This window comes from Panthera onca, chromosome C1, assembly GCF_046562875.1.
Source record: "Panthera onca isolate mPanOnc1 chromosome C1, mPanOnc1 haplotype 2, whole genome shotgun sequence".
Classification (NCBI taxonomy): Eukaryota; Metazoa; Chordata; class Mammalia; order Carnivora; family Felidae; genus Panthera; species Panthera onca.
This window is the reverse complement of record NC_138346.1, coordinates 62716295-62731097: the sequence shown is the minus strand read 5'-3', so window position 1 is coordinate 62731097 and position 14803 is coordinate 62716295. Positions and strand designations below refer to the sequence as shown.

The window sequence follows — 14803 nt, the reverse complement described above, 5'->3', positions numbered from 1 at the left end:
ACTTAACATGTCCTAAATGGAACTCCTGCTTTCAGCTCAAACCTGCTTCTCTTCCTGTTTTCCTCGTCTCATTAAATATCAGTTCCATTCTGGAATTGCTCATATATCAAAAGCTCTGGACTTGTCCTTAATTCCTCTTTCTTATAAGCCCCAGTCAGCCAATCTGGTTGGCTCTGCTTTCAAAATTATATAATCAGTGTGATTATTTCTCACTGTGTCAATATCTGTAGTTTGGATTCTTGTAGTAGCATTTAAAACTGGTTCTGCTCCTTCCACTCATGTCCCATTTCAACGTATATCGTCAGCACAGCAACCAGAGTGACCCTGCTAACATGTAAGCCAAATCTCACTCCTCTGCTCTTCACAACCAGTTGGCCCGTCTCACTCAGAGTTAAAGCCAAATACTTTCTGGGGCCTAACGGGGCAGGCAGGCCTGTCGCTCTGGCCCCTCACTGCTCTCCAGTGATGTCACTTGTCTACCTCATAGGCTGTTTGGACCTGTACATCATCAGACTCTCAAAGTTTCCCACCTGTCCATAGCCAAAGATCATCCTTGGTTAAGAAGGCAGATTTCAGGTCAAATAGGGATGCTTGGTTCTTCCATTCTCTGGGTCAAATAGTAGGGACATCTGGTTCTTTCACTCTCTCGCCTACCCCAACCTTCTTCCAACCCCATTGTGATAGCCTCTGAGTCTGAGTAGAGGGGCTTTTCATGTTTGACTCAAAGATAGAGATTTCCTCACAGGGTTCCATGGTCTCCAAACCGGTGACAAACCCAGGGGCATTTTCTGGTTCTGTTGCTCTTGTATCCAGTCAGGCCAGTCACTGACACAGCACCTGCTGCTGAAATACAAACCAGTTGTTGGGGTTTGAGGTGGGGGCAGATGTTCCTGGAAAAAAGGGATGGGAAGGAGTGGTTCCTATTTTAGGTTAACCACATCAGTCTTCCAGTCTTCCAACATCTTTCTGCTCAATTGGCTACACTCCTGGGGATTTTGTGCCGGTAACAAGCATCTTCTCGAACAACTGTTCCTCATTGTTGAATTCAGCAGCTGGCAGTGAGGTGAGGGATGCAGACAAAGCCTTAAGGGATGTCAGAGTGGGCTCAGTGAGGTGTCCACTCTTGTGTCTTCCCTTGCACTGTTCTTCCCTTGCACTTGTACCTAGAGGATTCAGTGTATGTTTATTGTACTGAAATGACACATTTTTAAAGGCTAATGAACATACCAGATGATAAATTAATCACACACAAATAAAGTCTAGGTAACACATACCTTATTATCTCTGGAATTCAATATCAGTGTAAATAAGGGAACTAAGAAGGGGGCTAAGATTGGCTGAGGGTCTTTTAGGACATCTGAGGTGGCAGTGGGATTGATGTGTCTTGTTTTTGTCTGATAGGTCATTGCTTGTGAGCAGCAGTATGACTCTTCCTATGACGCTCGCTGTGACGTCTGGTCCTTGGGGATCACAGCTATTGAACTGGGGGATGGAGACCCTCCCCTCTTTGACATGCATCCTGTGAAAACGCTTTTTAAGATTCCAAGGTAGGACACAAGATGGCGCTCTTGGCTTATTAGTTCTTTGTGAAAGAGTCTGGTTAAGAGGGATAATAAGTAGTTTGTAAACAATTTCTGGCCAAACCTAAGAAAGCCTAATTGTAAAATGTATTTCTTTTGGGGGGGAACAAAAGGGGGAGTGGGGGAAAAAAGAGATGACTGTTCGTTAAAGCATATCCCAAAGAATAATAGGACTATATTGTAACCATTGCAGATTTTCAGTACTCTTATTTTTCTGAGATACTCATTTATTGTGCTTTGCACAAGAGGACTAAAAATACAAATTTGGGTTAAATAATCTCTCTAAATGCTGATTTTCTCTTTTTAATTATATAATCACATCTGGTCATTCTGTTTATTGGAATCTTTCTCGAGTATTCAGGAAAATTTGGGGATAAGAAATGTGTATTATATTTTCGTATACACCCAGAGAAGCACTAAAAAACATCAGCTAAGCGAATCAGTTATAAGACTTACTCTCCATCCCCTGATTTCCATCTCAATGGGACATTGTGCTGAAAGAGGTCTGTTTGGAGGGTATTTAAATGCCAGTATATTTTCTATTGTATGTATTCATTAGGGGTTTGTACTAGAGATTTGGTTGTTTGTCTTTCATCAGAATTGGACTGCTGTTTGGCCGCTTAAGCTTCTAGTTACCGAAAAGGAAGCAATCGGGTGAGCTCTGTCCTGGTTGGGTGGCAGATTAAGAGATTTGTACCCTCCACATTTCTCTTTCAAAGGAAGACTCTGGGCCGGCTTGGAGCTGTTTAACTACTTTAACAGTGCAAGTGTTAACCTTTCCTTATCTGCACAATCACACAGCCTTTAAAAATCTCTCCTGATTGCAATTTGCATTTCTGATTAGGTCTATTTAAATGCAGATGAAGCCTGTGGTGTTCATCATCATAGTGTTATCGTTTTATACCTAATCCAGATGTGAACCACTACCCACCATTATTCCAAAAATGATTCCCACCCAAGTCAGGATTGGTCTTTTTGCTTTTTCCAAAGTACAAACACAAGTCCAGGAGATTGGAAGAACAGACAAAGCTCCTGGCTTTTAAAATTAATAGTCTGGTGATCATTTAAAACAAAGTACGAATGCAGGACCAAAAGCACTGTTGTATGCAGTAATATGTCAGAAAATGAGAAATGGTGTCTGGGATGGTATGTGTGTATGCTTTGATTTTTTACAAATCATTAACTTTTCACCATTTATTTACTGTGGCCACATAATTTCCCAGAGATCAGAATTAAAGTGTGGCTTCTTATTAGCAGGATATATGTACTTCTGATAAGACATCATCTACTTGGGTATATATTTTTTTCTTTTTTAAAGTATGTGTTTGTGTACAGACCACCTGTTCAAAAATTTCATAGGGTGATAAATGTGAGGCAGCTTAGAAAGTGTGTGTGTGTGTGTGTGTGTGTGTGTGTGTGTGTTTGTTTAAATAGACTGTTCATCTCCAATGACTCCTCTGGGCTTGCTTCTGTGCCTAGCAAAGTCTCTGATCTCTAATAATCTCAGTACTTCACTTCTTCCATCTTGGGAGAAGCTCCTAGACCTTTGAAATACAAATAACCAAGCTCCCTTCCCCCACTGCCTGCTTCCGGACAGGGTGAATCCCAGGAACAGGACAATTGCTAGAAAAGGATTTTAGGGGAAACAAGGATTCTTACCCTAACATACGTTAAAGCTTTCTTTTTCTCCTTTTAATGTAATCTCCTGCCCTTTTACCATCTCTTGGTTCCTGCACAAGTGATGAATCAGATCAAACTGGGAAATGTCAACAATAATCAGTCAGCAGATCCTCAGTGAGATTCTATGTGCTGAATACTTGCCACTGTCCCAACCTTAACAACCAACTTGACGTTCCTGTGCAGGAAGGATGGATTTTTTTTTAAATGTAGCATATTTGCATATACTGCACAGCGTCTTATACTCCCCAAGTTATTTACTTAAAAATTACCCTTTCAAGGGGTGCCTGGGTGGCTCAGTTGGTTGAGCGTCTGACTTCTGCCCAGGTCATGATCTCACCATTCATGTTCATGGGTTTGAGCCCTGTGTTGGGCTCTGTGCTGACAGCTCAGAGCCTGGATCCTGCTTCATATTCTGTCTCAGTCTCTCTCTGCCCCTCCCCTGCTGGTGTTCTGTCTCTCTCTCTCAAAAATAAACATTTAAAAAAATAAAAAAAATTTACCCTGTCAATTAGAATTATGTATTGCTCTTACGAAGTATTTGTGGATTGACCAAGCAAGTGTGTGTGTGTGTGTGTGTGCATGTGTGTTCATACTATCTTAATTTTGAGTGCTAAAAATGTGCATTTCTTCAGAAAAGCTCTTTGATGGAGAGTGGAAAAATTAAGCATTTACATATTTTAACTGGGCACTCAAATTATTTACCTGTGTGTTTCATGGGGTACTCTCTCTCTCCCTCTCTCATTTTCCCATTCTTTCAGCATTTTCTTTCCTGATGGAGAAGAGAAAGTGACAAGTAATGACAAAAATCTGTTTAATCCATTTGGCTTCTGGTTTTTTTCCTATTTGGTTATGAGTGTCTTTGCTGTTCTGGAATTCCCTCTAGTTAAACAATGAAGTCCATTTCAGAGTATTCTAGGATCCAGAACATTGTATGTGGCTTCCTTCTTTGGCCCTCCTAACTCTCCTCTTCCCTGCAACCTTCCTTACTGGAAATAAGTACCAAATAAGGGAAGAAAAGAAGACCTTTACTGAGTCAGGGAAGATATAACTTTCACAGGTTCTGAAGGACTTAGGAAAGAATGAGGTGCTGGTTACATGTGAGATGAGAGCCTCAGGTGTCAACAGGCAGATAATTACACAGGTTCCCTGGACACTGTCAGAAAGCATGAAGCAAGACCTGCCTGGATGTGGTTGACTTGCCTGCACACAGGGCTCCTTACTTTTCCCCCCTCTGCCTCCATTCCTTCTGGAGGCACCTTCTCCTTTCTTTTGACCTTCACTTTAGAAGATGACACATGGAGTATTCGTGACCTGTCTTTGAAATGCTGCGTGACTCACAGTCTTTCCTACATTGCAAACACACAGAAATTATCTGCTGATTGTGACAGCATCCACTATTTGCTGAACCCGTCAGCATGTGTCATCTTGTCTAACGCCTTTGCTCCAAAAAAGTCACCCCTCTCTGACAGTCACTGCTCTGTCTGCTGCTATTTTTCTCTAGGAGTTAGAAGAGAGGAAAAGAATGAAAGCCATTTCTTTGGGCATCAGTGGATTTGATAACATCTCTCTGATGACCCTCTCCTGAGGACTCCTTTAAAATGTCAAAGGCTTATTAGAAGGATCTTGCTGATGACCTGGATATATTTTTTTCATTTAAAGGGAGATCCATTTCATAGATGTAATTGCAAGAACCCATAGAGTTAGGAGAAATATACAATTATATTTCTCTCTTGGCAACTAAGTATCTTTCCTTAGCTTGGAATCTTTGCCTCATGACCCCTTTGACCTTCATAGATGGGAGTCAGGAAGGCAGTGGGGACCAGTGTGGCTGTGTCTGTTGGACAAGGGCTAAGAGCTGTGTTGCCCGCCCATTTATTTGGGGCCAGATAGAGGCTGACTCTTGCCACACATTGCATAGTACTGCCGCTTCATTCCTTGTGGATAAGTGTAGAATGTTTTCAGCATTCCCAGCAGAAATGTCTTTGGCTGGGAGTGGATGGGCCAGAATGGCCTGAACATTCCAGTTCCTAAAGCCAGTGGTTTTCCCTTTCTAAAGAGAAATTTCCCTGCAGTACACTGCAAAAAGGAGAACTCATGATAATTTCCAGTTCACATTTGGGCTTGCTTTTGTCACCAAACTTAGGTTGTTCCAAGCTGTACCCAAACGGTACATTAGTTTCCTAAGGCTGCCACAACAAATTACCACAAATTTGGTGGCTTAAAATAAGACAGCTGTATTGTTCTAGAGACCAGAAGTCTGAAGTCAAGATGTTGGCAGAGCCACGATCTCTCTGAAGGCTCTAGAGGACAATCCCTCCTTGCCCCTTCCAAGGTCTGGTTACTTCCGGTCATCTTTGGTTTGTGGCAGCACAACCCCAGTCTCTGCCTCCACTTTCATGTGGCTTTCTTCCCCGTCTCTCTGTGTGTTCTTTTTTGTCTTGTCCTATAAGAACATTGTTACTGTTTTTAGAAAAACCCGTCCTAATCCAGAATGATCTCATCTCAAGATCCTTGTTTTAATTACATCTGCAAAAGCCCCTTATCTCAAATGAGATCACATTCTCAGGTTCCAAGTGGACATATCTTCTGGGGGCCACAGTTCAACCTGCTATACCATCAACTTTCATGTTTTCTAAATTCCCTGAGAAACTAATTTGGGGCAGAATACAGGATAACTAGCTAAATGATGATGGAAAAATAATAATAGCTTAGATTTATTGAGTGCTAACTGTGCGGCAGGCACAGTGCTGTGTGTTTCCCAAATATAAATGCATCAATCCCTACAATGACCCTGAGGTGGATACTATCACCACCCTTTTTTCTGGAGGAGAAAACTAGAAGCCTTTGTTTATGCACCTATGGAGGAAAATGGTTTGAATCTGAGAACTTTGACTCCAAAGCCCAATATTTTTGCAGCTATAGTTGACCATTAGACAGCATGGGGGTTAGTGGTACCAACCCCTCCACGTTTAACTTTTGAGTCTCCCAAAATGTGACTACTAATAGCCTACTTTTGACTGGAAGCCTTACAGATAACGTAAATAGTTGATGAACACGTATTCTATATGTTATATGTATTATATATTGTATTTTTTTCACATTTTTAAGAACTTATTTGAATTCCAGCTAGTTAACATACAGGGTAATATTAGATTCAGTTGTAAAATATAGTGATTAAATACTTACATACAACACCCAGTGCTCATCTGAACAAGTGTCCTCCTTCATACCCATCACCCATTTAGCCCATCCCCTTCCCACCTCTCTTCATTTATTCTCTATAGTTAACAAGTCTGTTTCTTAGTTTGTCTCTCCTTTTTCTTTCTGCATGTAATCCCTTGTTTTCTTTCTTTTTTTAAATTTTATTGTTATTTTTTAATATGAAATTTATTGTCAAATTGGCACCTGTTGGGATGAGTACTGGGTGTTATATGGAAACCAATTTGACAATATATATTGTATTCTTACACTGAATTAAGCAAGAGAAAAGAAAATGTTATTAAGAAAATCAAGGAAGAGAAAGTACATTTACAGTACTGAACTGTGTTTATCAAAGAAAATCTGCATGTAAGTAGACACATGCAGTTCAAACCCATGTTGTCCAAGGATCAACTATACATTGAAAAGTTAAAGCCCCTCTTCAGTTATATTTATTTATCAATGAATTATGAATTAAGCACTAAGGGGACTGGAGTATACAGAAATAAATAGGACATCTCAGTCTTTAAGAAGCTTATAATCCAGCATCCTTCTTCCTGCTCCCAATTTAAACGGACACTATAAACCTGAGAGAGTCTTATTAACATCAACGATTGTGTCAGCCACAGAACTGAAGAATAGAAATCAAAAGTGTCATCACAGGTGAATATAGGTCTTGCTTGGCTCATTGATTTATGTATGACCCCCAAACCAAAAATCCCTTCCTTTTCCAAACTCCCTTTTAAGCAACTGCCTTCTAGTTCCTAATTTGGAACTTAAGACAAGTGTTTGAACTAAAGAATTGTAGAACATATGTTACATAAAACTGGCGAGGCATTTCAGGTTATCATTATTGTACCCAGAAGTTCCTGTCCCATCCTACCCTTCTTGGAAAACTTGCGTCTGCCACATCAGGGCTATTTCTGGTATAGCCAGAATCTCCTCCCCCTTCACCTTCCTCTTATTTTTTTGATTGGAAAAGCTCACTTTGGTTCTGGGGTAAATGGAAATCTGTTTCTGGCATTCTCTCATGCATTCTCTCATGGAAACTATTTTAAGTGGTTATTTAAGAGGAGGCAATGTAACACCTAAAGTTCTCACTTTGGGTGCATTATTAGACTCTTGTGGCCAACTAGAGTTTTATGGTCGAGTCTGAGGACTTAGCCTGTCTCTAGAACTTTATGCTTATGGGAAAAAAACTTTCCAAGCTCTGAACTACCCATTCACAGAAGTGTTTTGGAACACAGTCTGTTGGGTATTTGGGGATGGCTATGCCCTTTAACCTAGGACATCTCTAACTGTTCACTTTAAATTAGGCTTGTTTTGAGCGCTTGAGTTGTAAGGCAGGGGTTTCTTCTTTTTTTTTCCTCTCTCAAGAAGAACACTTTTCCTGTGCTTTCCTTATTCATTGTCACAGGTGAAAATGGCAGAAGTTGGATAGTAAAGAAAAGAGGAACAAGGAGGAAAAATCAAAAAAGATACTCTCAGGGTTCTTGAATGATGTGGGTGGTGCGCTTAGAAAGGGTAATTTGAAACATTTGTGAGTTTAATTGAAAGGTTTCTTCAGGGACCCAATGCCTACAATTGACTCTTGTTCTGAAACAGAATCCTTGCACTGAATTTTCATCAAATTGCATCTGAATTTCTATCCTTTTTTAAAGGTAAAGATTCTTTGTATTCTGACTTTACTAATTCAGGAACCAAATTGTTCCTACATGGGAAGCCTGCTCCTCAGCTGTGAGAGGATGCAGAGGCAGCAGGGAGCCCTGAGTCACCAGTAATTGTCTTACTATTACAGAATTGTCACAGGACATTTTCCCTTAGGGCTGTGAAATATATGGAAAAGAAATTAAAACTAAACTATTGTTGTTGAAGTGTAATGAGTGAGGGGGTTGGGTGTTTAATGGCACAGTAAGGCTAGATCTGCCCCCGGGGAATTTTGGTTTCTCTTCACCAACCCAGGTCGCTTAGCTATTGGCCTTTTGAGCAAGGAACCCTCACAATCCCAGCTTCCCTCATAAAGCAAGAAGAGCTAGAAGAATTAGCATCATTTAGCATTTATTGAGTTCCTAACAGGAAAAAAAAAGTTTTGAAATACTCCCGTAGAAAAACAGTAGTCTTTTATGAATGTTTTTCTTTCTTTGGGAGATTTCTAGTCCCATTTTTAGGGGATTGTGGTCCCTATCCCTCAGGATGCTTTAGGGGTGCCCCTTCTCTCCCCTGGAGTAGCCTTTTCATTTCCTTGGGAACACAGTAGCTGGAGGCAGCTGGAAGAAATGCCCCAGAAGGCCTCCACTCTGTGGAACATGTTTCTGAACTCTTTTTTAATTTGAGTTGAGCAGCTGGGGCTGTTAGTTCCTGTGGAGGTGCAGCTTGCTGCCCCCTGAATCCTGGCAGGCAGGAAGAGTTCAGCTTTGCAGGTTTTCATTTGGGGATCAGGTGGCAAAGGAGGAGTGTGCCTTCAGGGACTGCCTGCCACTCCCCATCCACGTTGAGTAAGAAGCCCATCCTGAGAGAAGGGAAAGGCCAGAGAATGAGAGGTGTTGATTTACAGCACTACCCGTGCTTTTCCCCCATTACCCTGATTTCGTTATTTTGGCACCACTCACTTTGGCTAATTCCAACTTAGCTCCTAAATGATGGCGAGATGGGCAAAGAGGAGAGACAACGAAACAGAGCTCTAAATAGTACCAAAGGGTTTGAAATACCCTAGTTTCCTCTTGATTCTAGAAAAAACAAGGGAGTAAAGGTGAGGAATATTTATAAACTCCTTTCATAGGTTGGCATAGTGGTATGGTAGGGGCAACACAAGGATGAAGAGAGGTAAGGTGGTAGTCTGGAGGAAGGCTTTTCATAGCTGAAGCTATCCATTCTGGGAGAATCCTAGAGTCAGATGAAACTAGTGAAAGAAAATAGAGTGTAGTGGTTAAGCATTGGTGTATCCGTTATCTACTGGTAAGTAGCAAAACACCCCCAAACTTAGTTGCTTAAAACCATAATCATTTATTATTTTTCATGACTCTGTTGGGTCTCAGGGTGGTTCTGTGGATCTTGGCTGGGCTCACTCATGCATCTGTGGTCAGCTGGGGATTTGGCTGGGGGCTGGCTGGTCTAGGATGACGTTGGCTAGGATGACTTGGCTCTCTTCCATGTGGTTTCTCATCCCCTGGTAGGCTAGCCGGGGCTGGTCTCACATTGGTGACAGGGTTCCAAGCATAGACACAGAAAGGGGTAGAAAACTGGTCTATTTCTGCAATCAGTTTACCACAGCTGAGTGTTCTACAGTCAGTCTCTGTGGGTTCAAATACTACCATTACTACCTTCAAGCTGTATCAACTTGATGAAGTTACTTAATGTCTGTGCTTTAGCTTCACCCTCTGTAAAATGGAGATATGAAAACTATCAGCTTCACAGAATTGTTGTAAGCAGGGAATCAATGTAAAGTGCTCAGAACAGTTCATAGTAAACAATTGATTTTTGCTGGTTGCTAACAAAGAAAAAAAATCCCAAAAAAGCACTTTGCTTTCCTGTGTAGCTCAAGAATTAAAAATTTCTACTCAAAAGAGCTACCCATGAGATCAATCATTTGGAAGTTTAGCTAAGTGATTGAATGATGATTGTATGGGGAATTGAGAGAGAATCAAGACTGATTTTCAGTAAATCCTTGCTACTACTACTGTATCTGTTTGAAGGACTCTGCCATGAATATTCATGGTCACAACTTCTTTGTTAATAGACACACTCCTAGGAGATGAGGACCCTCCTCTTGCCCCCATACACACCCATAAGTGTATGACAGGAACTGCCCATTTTGAAGCAGAGCTGGCCCTAGTCCCAACTCCCAGTGTGTCTACAGTGAGTCGGGTGATGCTGTCATTCTCTGAAGAGAACTGGGGCCACAGTGTCTTTCCTTTCCCATCAGTTCCATCTTTGTGGTGACTTTGCTTGGTGGATGAGTTGTGTGATTGGGGGTTGTTTGCCTCCTTCTACAGGGTCCCTTTAGCCTCCTTGATAGGTACAAACTTCCTTCAGGTTCTGGAAATGTTTTGTCCCCAGGTAAAGGGACAGGAATAGGAGTTCTATGCAGAGGGCACTGACTCTGGATCAGGTTCCATTTTACTTCCATTTTTTTCCACCAAAGAGAATGACTTTTTTCTAGCCCAGCCTGGAAAGGCTAAAAACATTGGCAAATGGAGACAGAAACTCAAACCAGTCAAGGGGATTGTAAGGAGAGCACTTAGTTGTTTCAGATGAGTTCAGGTTTCTCTGCTGGGACGAGTGATACCCCAGGTACTGAGAGAATATACAGGTAAGACTGCTGACCCACTGTTAGTAATCTTGGAAGAATTCTGCAGCATAAGAACAGTGTTTGAGGAGTGGAAAAGGGAGGATATGCTACAATTCTTCAAAAAAGAGAAGAAGGCAGAATCTGCAAATTACTACCTGGTGAGCTTGACTTTCATTATGGGCTAATTACTAATATTCTTTTTTTTTTCCTTGAATGATTTGTGAATTCTTAGAAAAAAAAGTGGTGATAATTAGAAATTAGGATGGGTTCACTAAAAGTAAGCCATGTCAGATTAGTTTCCTTATTTGGCATTATTGAAAGGCTGCTACAAAAGGGGAATTGTCTTAGACATAATATATTTGTAATTTTGCCTTTAGGTAAAATCTGTTGTGATATCTTTGTGGCTAAAGTGGAGAAGGTAGGCTGGAGAATGGTGGTAGTGATGGATCATACCCAAGAAAGGTTGTATTAAGGAACGCTGGGTAATGGTGTCGATGTCAACATGGCAGAGGAAGTCCTAGAGGCCTTGGGCAGGGCTCTGCTGATCACCCTACCTGTTGAATGTTTTAAAATTTGTAATGAGTTGGAGGACATTGGTAGCCTGTTGTTCACATAAATGAAGGGTAGCTGGTATGTGGGATGACAGACTTGGAACTCCAAAAGATCTCAGTTGTCAAGAGCAATGGGGGTTTCTAGCAAGCAACTCAGAAACCCTGGTGAGCTCTACAGACTGACAGCCATGGCCTTATAACCCACAAGGGGAAAATGAATTCAATTGTGGCTGTAAACCCGAGGAGTCAAACAGGAAGATAATCATGTGTGGTTAATATGAGGTTTAATAAACAGAACAAATACCACCCCACCCCCACATTGGTTCTGTCCCAGTCAGAGCCCTTTTGGAATGATGGCTTCATTCTGGGCACCACACTCAAACTCTGCTTCAGGAGAGTCTTATCTAGGCAGAACTCTAACTGGCCTGAAGCTAGCATTTCAAATGGGGATTTGGACACTTGGGTGCTATTTCCTCTTCTACTCTTTCACCAGTCCATCATTTCAACTCTCAGAGGGGCAGAAATGGCACCACCTGTAAGCAGAATGTTTTGCACTCAGATAAGTGGGCCTATGTAAACTATTTTCTTCGGCTTCCTCCCTGCATTTTGAAGGGGCTCAGTAGAGAGGGATGTGAGTAGTCACCCAACTGTAGGGCCAGGGCTGTTCTCTACAGCAATGACTCTCACCCAGCACAGGGTTCTTAGTTTTAGCTATAGGTTAGAATCCCATGGGAGTTTTTAAAAAAATACCAGCCCCTGGACACCACCCCCAGAGATTCCAGTGTAATTGATCTGGGGTCACGGGCAGCATTTATAAAAATATATATTTAATTTACACAAATACATGTTTGTAATAACATGCGTATTGCTTTATATTTCACAGTTTCCCCAGATGATTCTAAGATCAATTTTTAAAAATTTATCATTATTACTATTGTTATTATTATTATTATTATTATTAGAATTCAGGTTAGTTAAAATATAGTGTAGTATTGGTTTCAGGAGTAGATCCCAATAACTCAACACTTCCATATAACACACAGTGCTCATCCCAACAAGTGCCGTTTTCCTTTTTTTTTTTTTTTAAATGTTTATTTATTTTGAAGGAGAGCACAAACAGGGGAAGGGCAGACAGAGAGGGAGACAGAGAATCCAAAGCAGGCTCCAGGCTCTGAGCTGTCAGCGCAGAGCCTGATGCAGGGCTCAAACTCACAAACTGAGATCATGATCAGAGCCCAAGTTGCTTAACTGACCAAGCCAACTGGGCACTCTGAGCCCCAACAAGTGCCCTACTTAATGCTCATTACCCATTTAGCCCATCCTTCCACTCAACTCCTTTTATCAACCCTCAGTTTGTTCTCTGTCATTAAGAGTCCCCAAAGTGATTACATTTTTTTTAATGTTTATTTATTTTGAAAGAGAGAGAGAGCAAGTGAGAGGGCACAAGTTGGGAAGGGGCAGCAAGAGAGAGAGAGAATCCTAAGCATAATTCTAACAGTGCAGAGCCTCATGTGGGGTTTGAACTCATGAACCAGAGATCACAACTTAAGCTGAAGTTGGACACTCCTCTGACTCAGCCACCCAGACACCCCAAGTAGTTGTATTTTTAATTTTTTAGGAACATCCATACTGTTTTCCAGAGTGGCTGCACCAGTTTGCATTCCCATGAACAGTGCAAAAATGTTTACCTTTCTCCACATCCTTGCCAACATCTGTTGTTTCCTGAGTTGTTAATTTTATCCATTCTGACAGGTGTGAGGTGGCACCTCATTGTGGTTTTGATTTGTGTTTCCCTGATGATGATTGATGTTGAGCATCTTTTCATGTGTCTGTTAGCCATCTGGATGTCTTCTTTGGAAAACTGTCTATTCATGTCATCTGCCCATTTCTTCACTGGATTCTTTATTGTTTTTGTTTGTTTTTAATATTTATTTTTGTGAGAGAGAGAGAGAGAGTGCGTGTGCAAGCGGGGGTGGGGCAGAGAGAGAGGGAGACAGAGGACCTGAAGTGGGCTCTGTGCAGACAGCAGACAGCCCAATGCTAGATTGGAACTCACAAACTGTGAGATCATGAGATGAGCTGAAGTCAGACGCTTAACCACCCAGGCACCCCTGGATTATTTGTTTTGTGTGTGTGTGTGTGGTGTGTGTGTGTGTGTGTGTGTGTGTGTGTGTGTGTGTGTGTGTTGAGTTTGATAAGTTCTTTATAGATTTTGGATACTGACCTTTTATCAGATAATGTTGCTTGCAAGTATCTTCTCCCATTTGGTTGGTTACCTTTTAGTTTTGTTGATTGTTTCCTTCTCTGTGCAGAAGCTTTTATCTTGATTAGGTCACAGTAGTTCATTTTTGCTTTTGTTTCCCATGCCTCTGGAGACATGTCTAGTAAGAAGTTGCTGTGGCTGAAGTCAAAGAGTTTGCTGCCTATTTTCTCCTATAGGATATTGATGGTACTGTCTCATATTTAGATCTTTCATCCATTTTGAGTTTATTTTTGTGTATGATATAAGAAAGTAAGTAGTCCAGTTTTATTCTGCGTGTTACTGTACAGTTTTCCAAGCACCATTTACTGAGGAGACTGTCTTTTTTTCCATTGGATACTCTTTTCTGCTTTGTTGAAGATTAGTTGGCCGTAGATTTGTGGGTCTATTTCTGGGTTCTCTATTCTGTTCCATTGAACTATGTGTCTGCTTTTGTGACAGTACCATACTGTCTTGAGGATTACAGCTTTGTAACACAGCTTTAAGTCCAGAATTATGATGCCCTCAGGTTTGGTTTTCTTTTTTTTTTTATTATTTAAAAAAAATTTTTTTTTAATGTTTATTTTTGACAGAGAGAGAGACAGAGCATGAGCGGGAGAGGGGCAGAGAGAGAGGGAGACAGAGAATCCGAAGCAGGCTCCAGGCCCTGAGCTGTCAGCACAGAGCCCGACACGGGGCTCGAACCCACAGACTGTGAGATCATGACCTGAGCCGAAGTCAGACGCTCAACCAACTGAGCCACCCAGGCGCCCCTGGTTTTCTTTTTTAACATTACTTTGGCTATTCAGGGTCTTTGTGGTTCCATACAAATTTTGGGATTGTTTATTCTAGCTCTGTGAAGAATGCTGGTGTTATTTTGATAGGGATTGCATTGAATATTTAGATTGCTTTGGGTAGTATAGACATTTTAACAGTATTTATTCTTCCAGTCCATGAACATGGAATGTTCTTCCATTTCTTTGTGTCTTCTTCAGTTTCTTTCATAAGCCTTATATAGTTTTCAGCATACAGATCTTTTATCTCTTTGGTTAGGTTTATTCCCAGGTATCTTATGGTTTTTGGTGCAGTTGTAAATGGGATTGATTCCTTGATTTCTCTTTTTGCTGCTCCATTATTGGTATATAGAAATGGAACTGATTTCTTTAAAAAAATTTTTTTAAATATGCTTTTTAATTTTTTTAAATGTTCATTTTTGAGACAGTGTGAGAGACAAGAGTGCAAGCGGTGGAGGGGCAGACAGAGGGAG

The 14803-nt window shown here is 41.1% G+C and overlaps 1 protein-coding gene across 2 annotated transcripts in view; it reads left to right on the top strand.

Moving 5' to 3' along the window:
• LOC144612662 (myosin-IIIb-like) overlaps positions 1-14803 on the top strand; it is a 250549-nt gene that overhangs the window by 120690 nt on the left and 115056 nt on the right. Inside the window, exon 9 of one of the 2 annotated variants that reach the window (XM_078451161.2) lies at positions 1402-1547. In XM_078451161.2, coding sequence (XP_078307287.1) covers positions 1402-1547 — 146 coding nt within the window. Of the gene's footprint in view, positions 1-1401; positions 1552-14803 lie in introns of those variants that run through there. The other variant, XM_060621589.3, reaches the window with a different exon arrangement.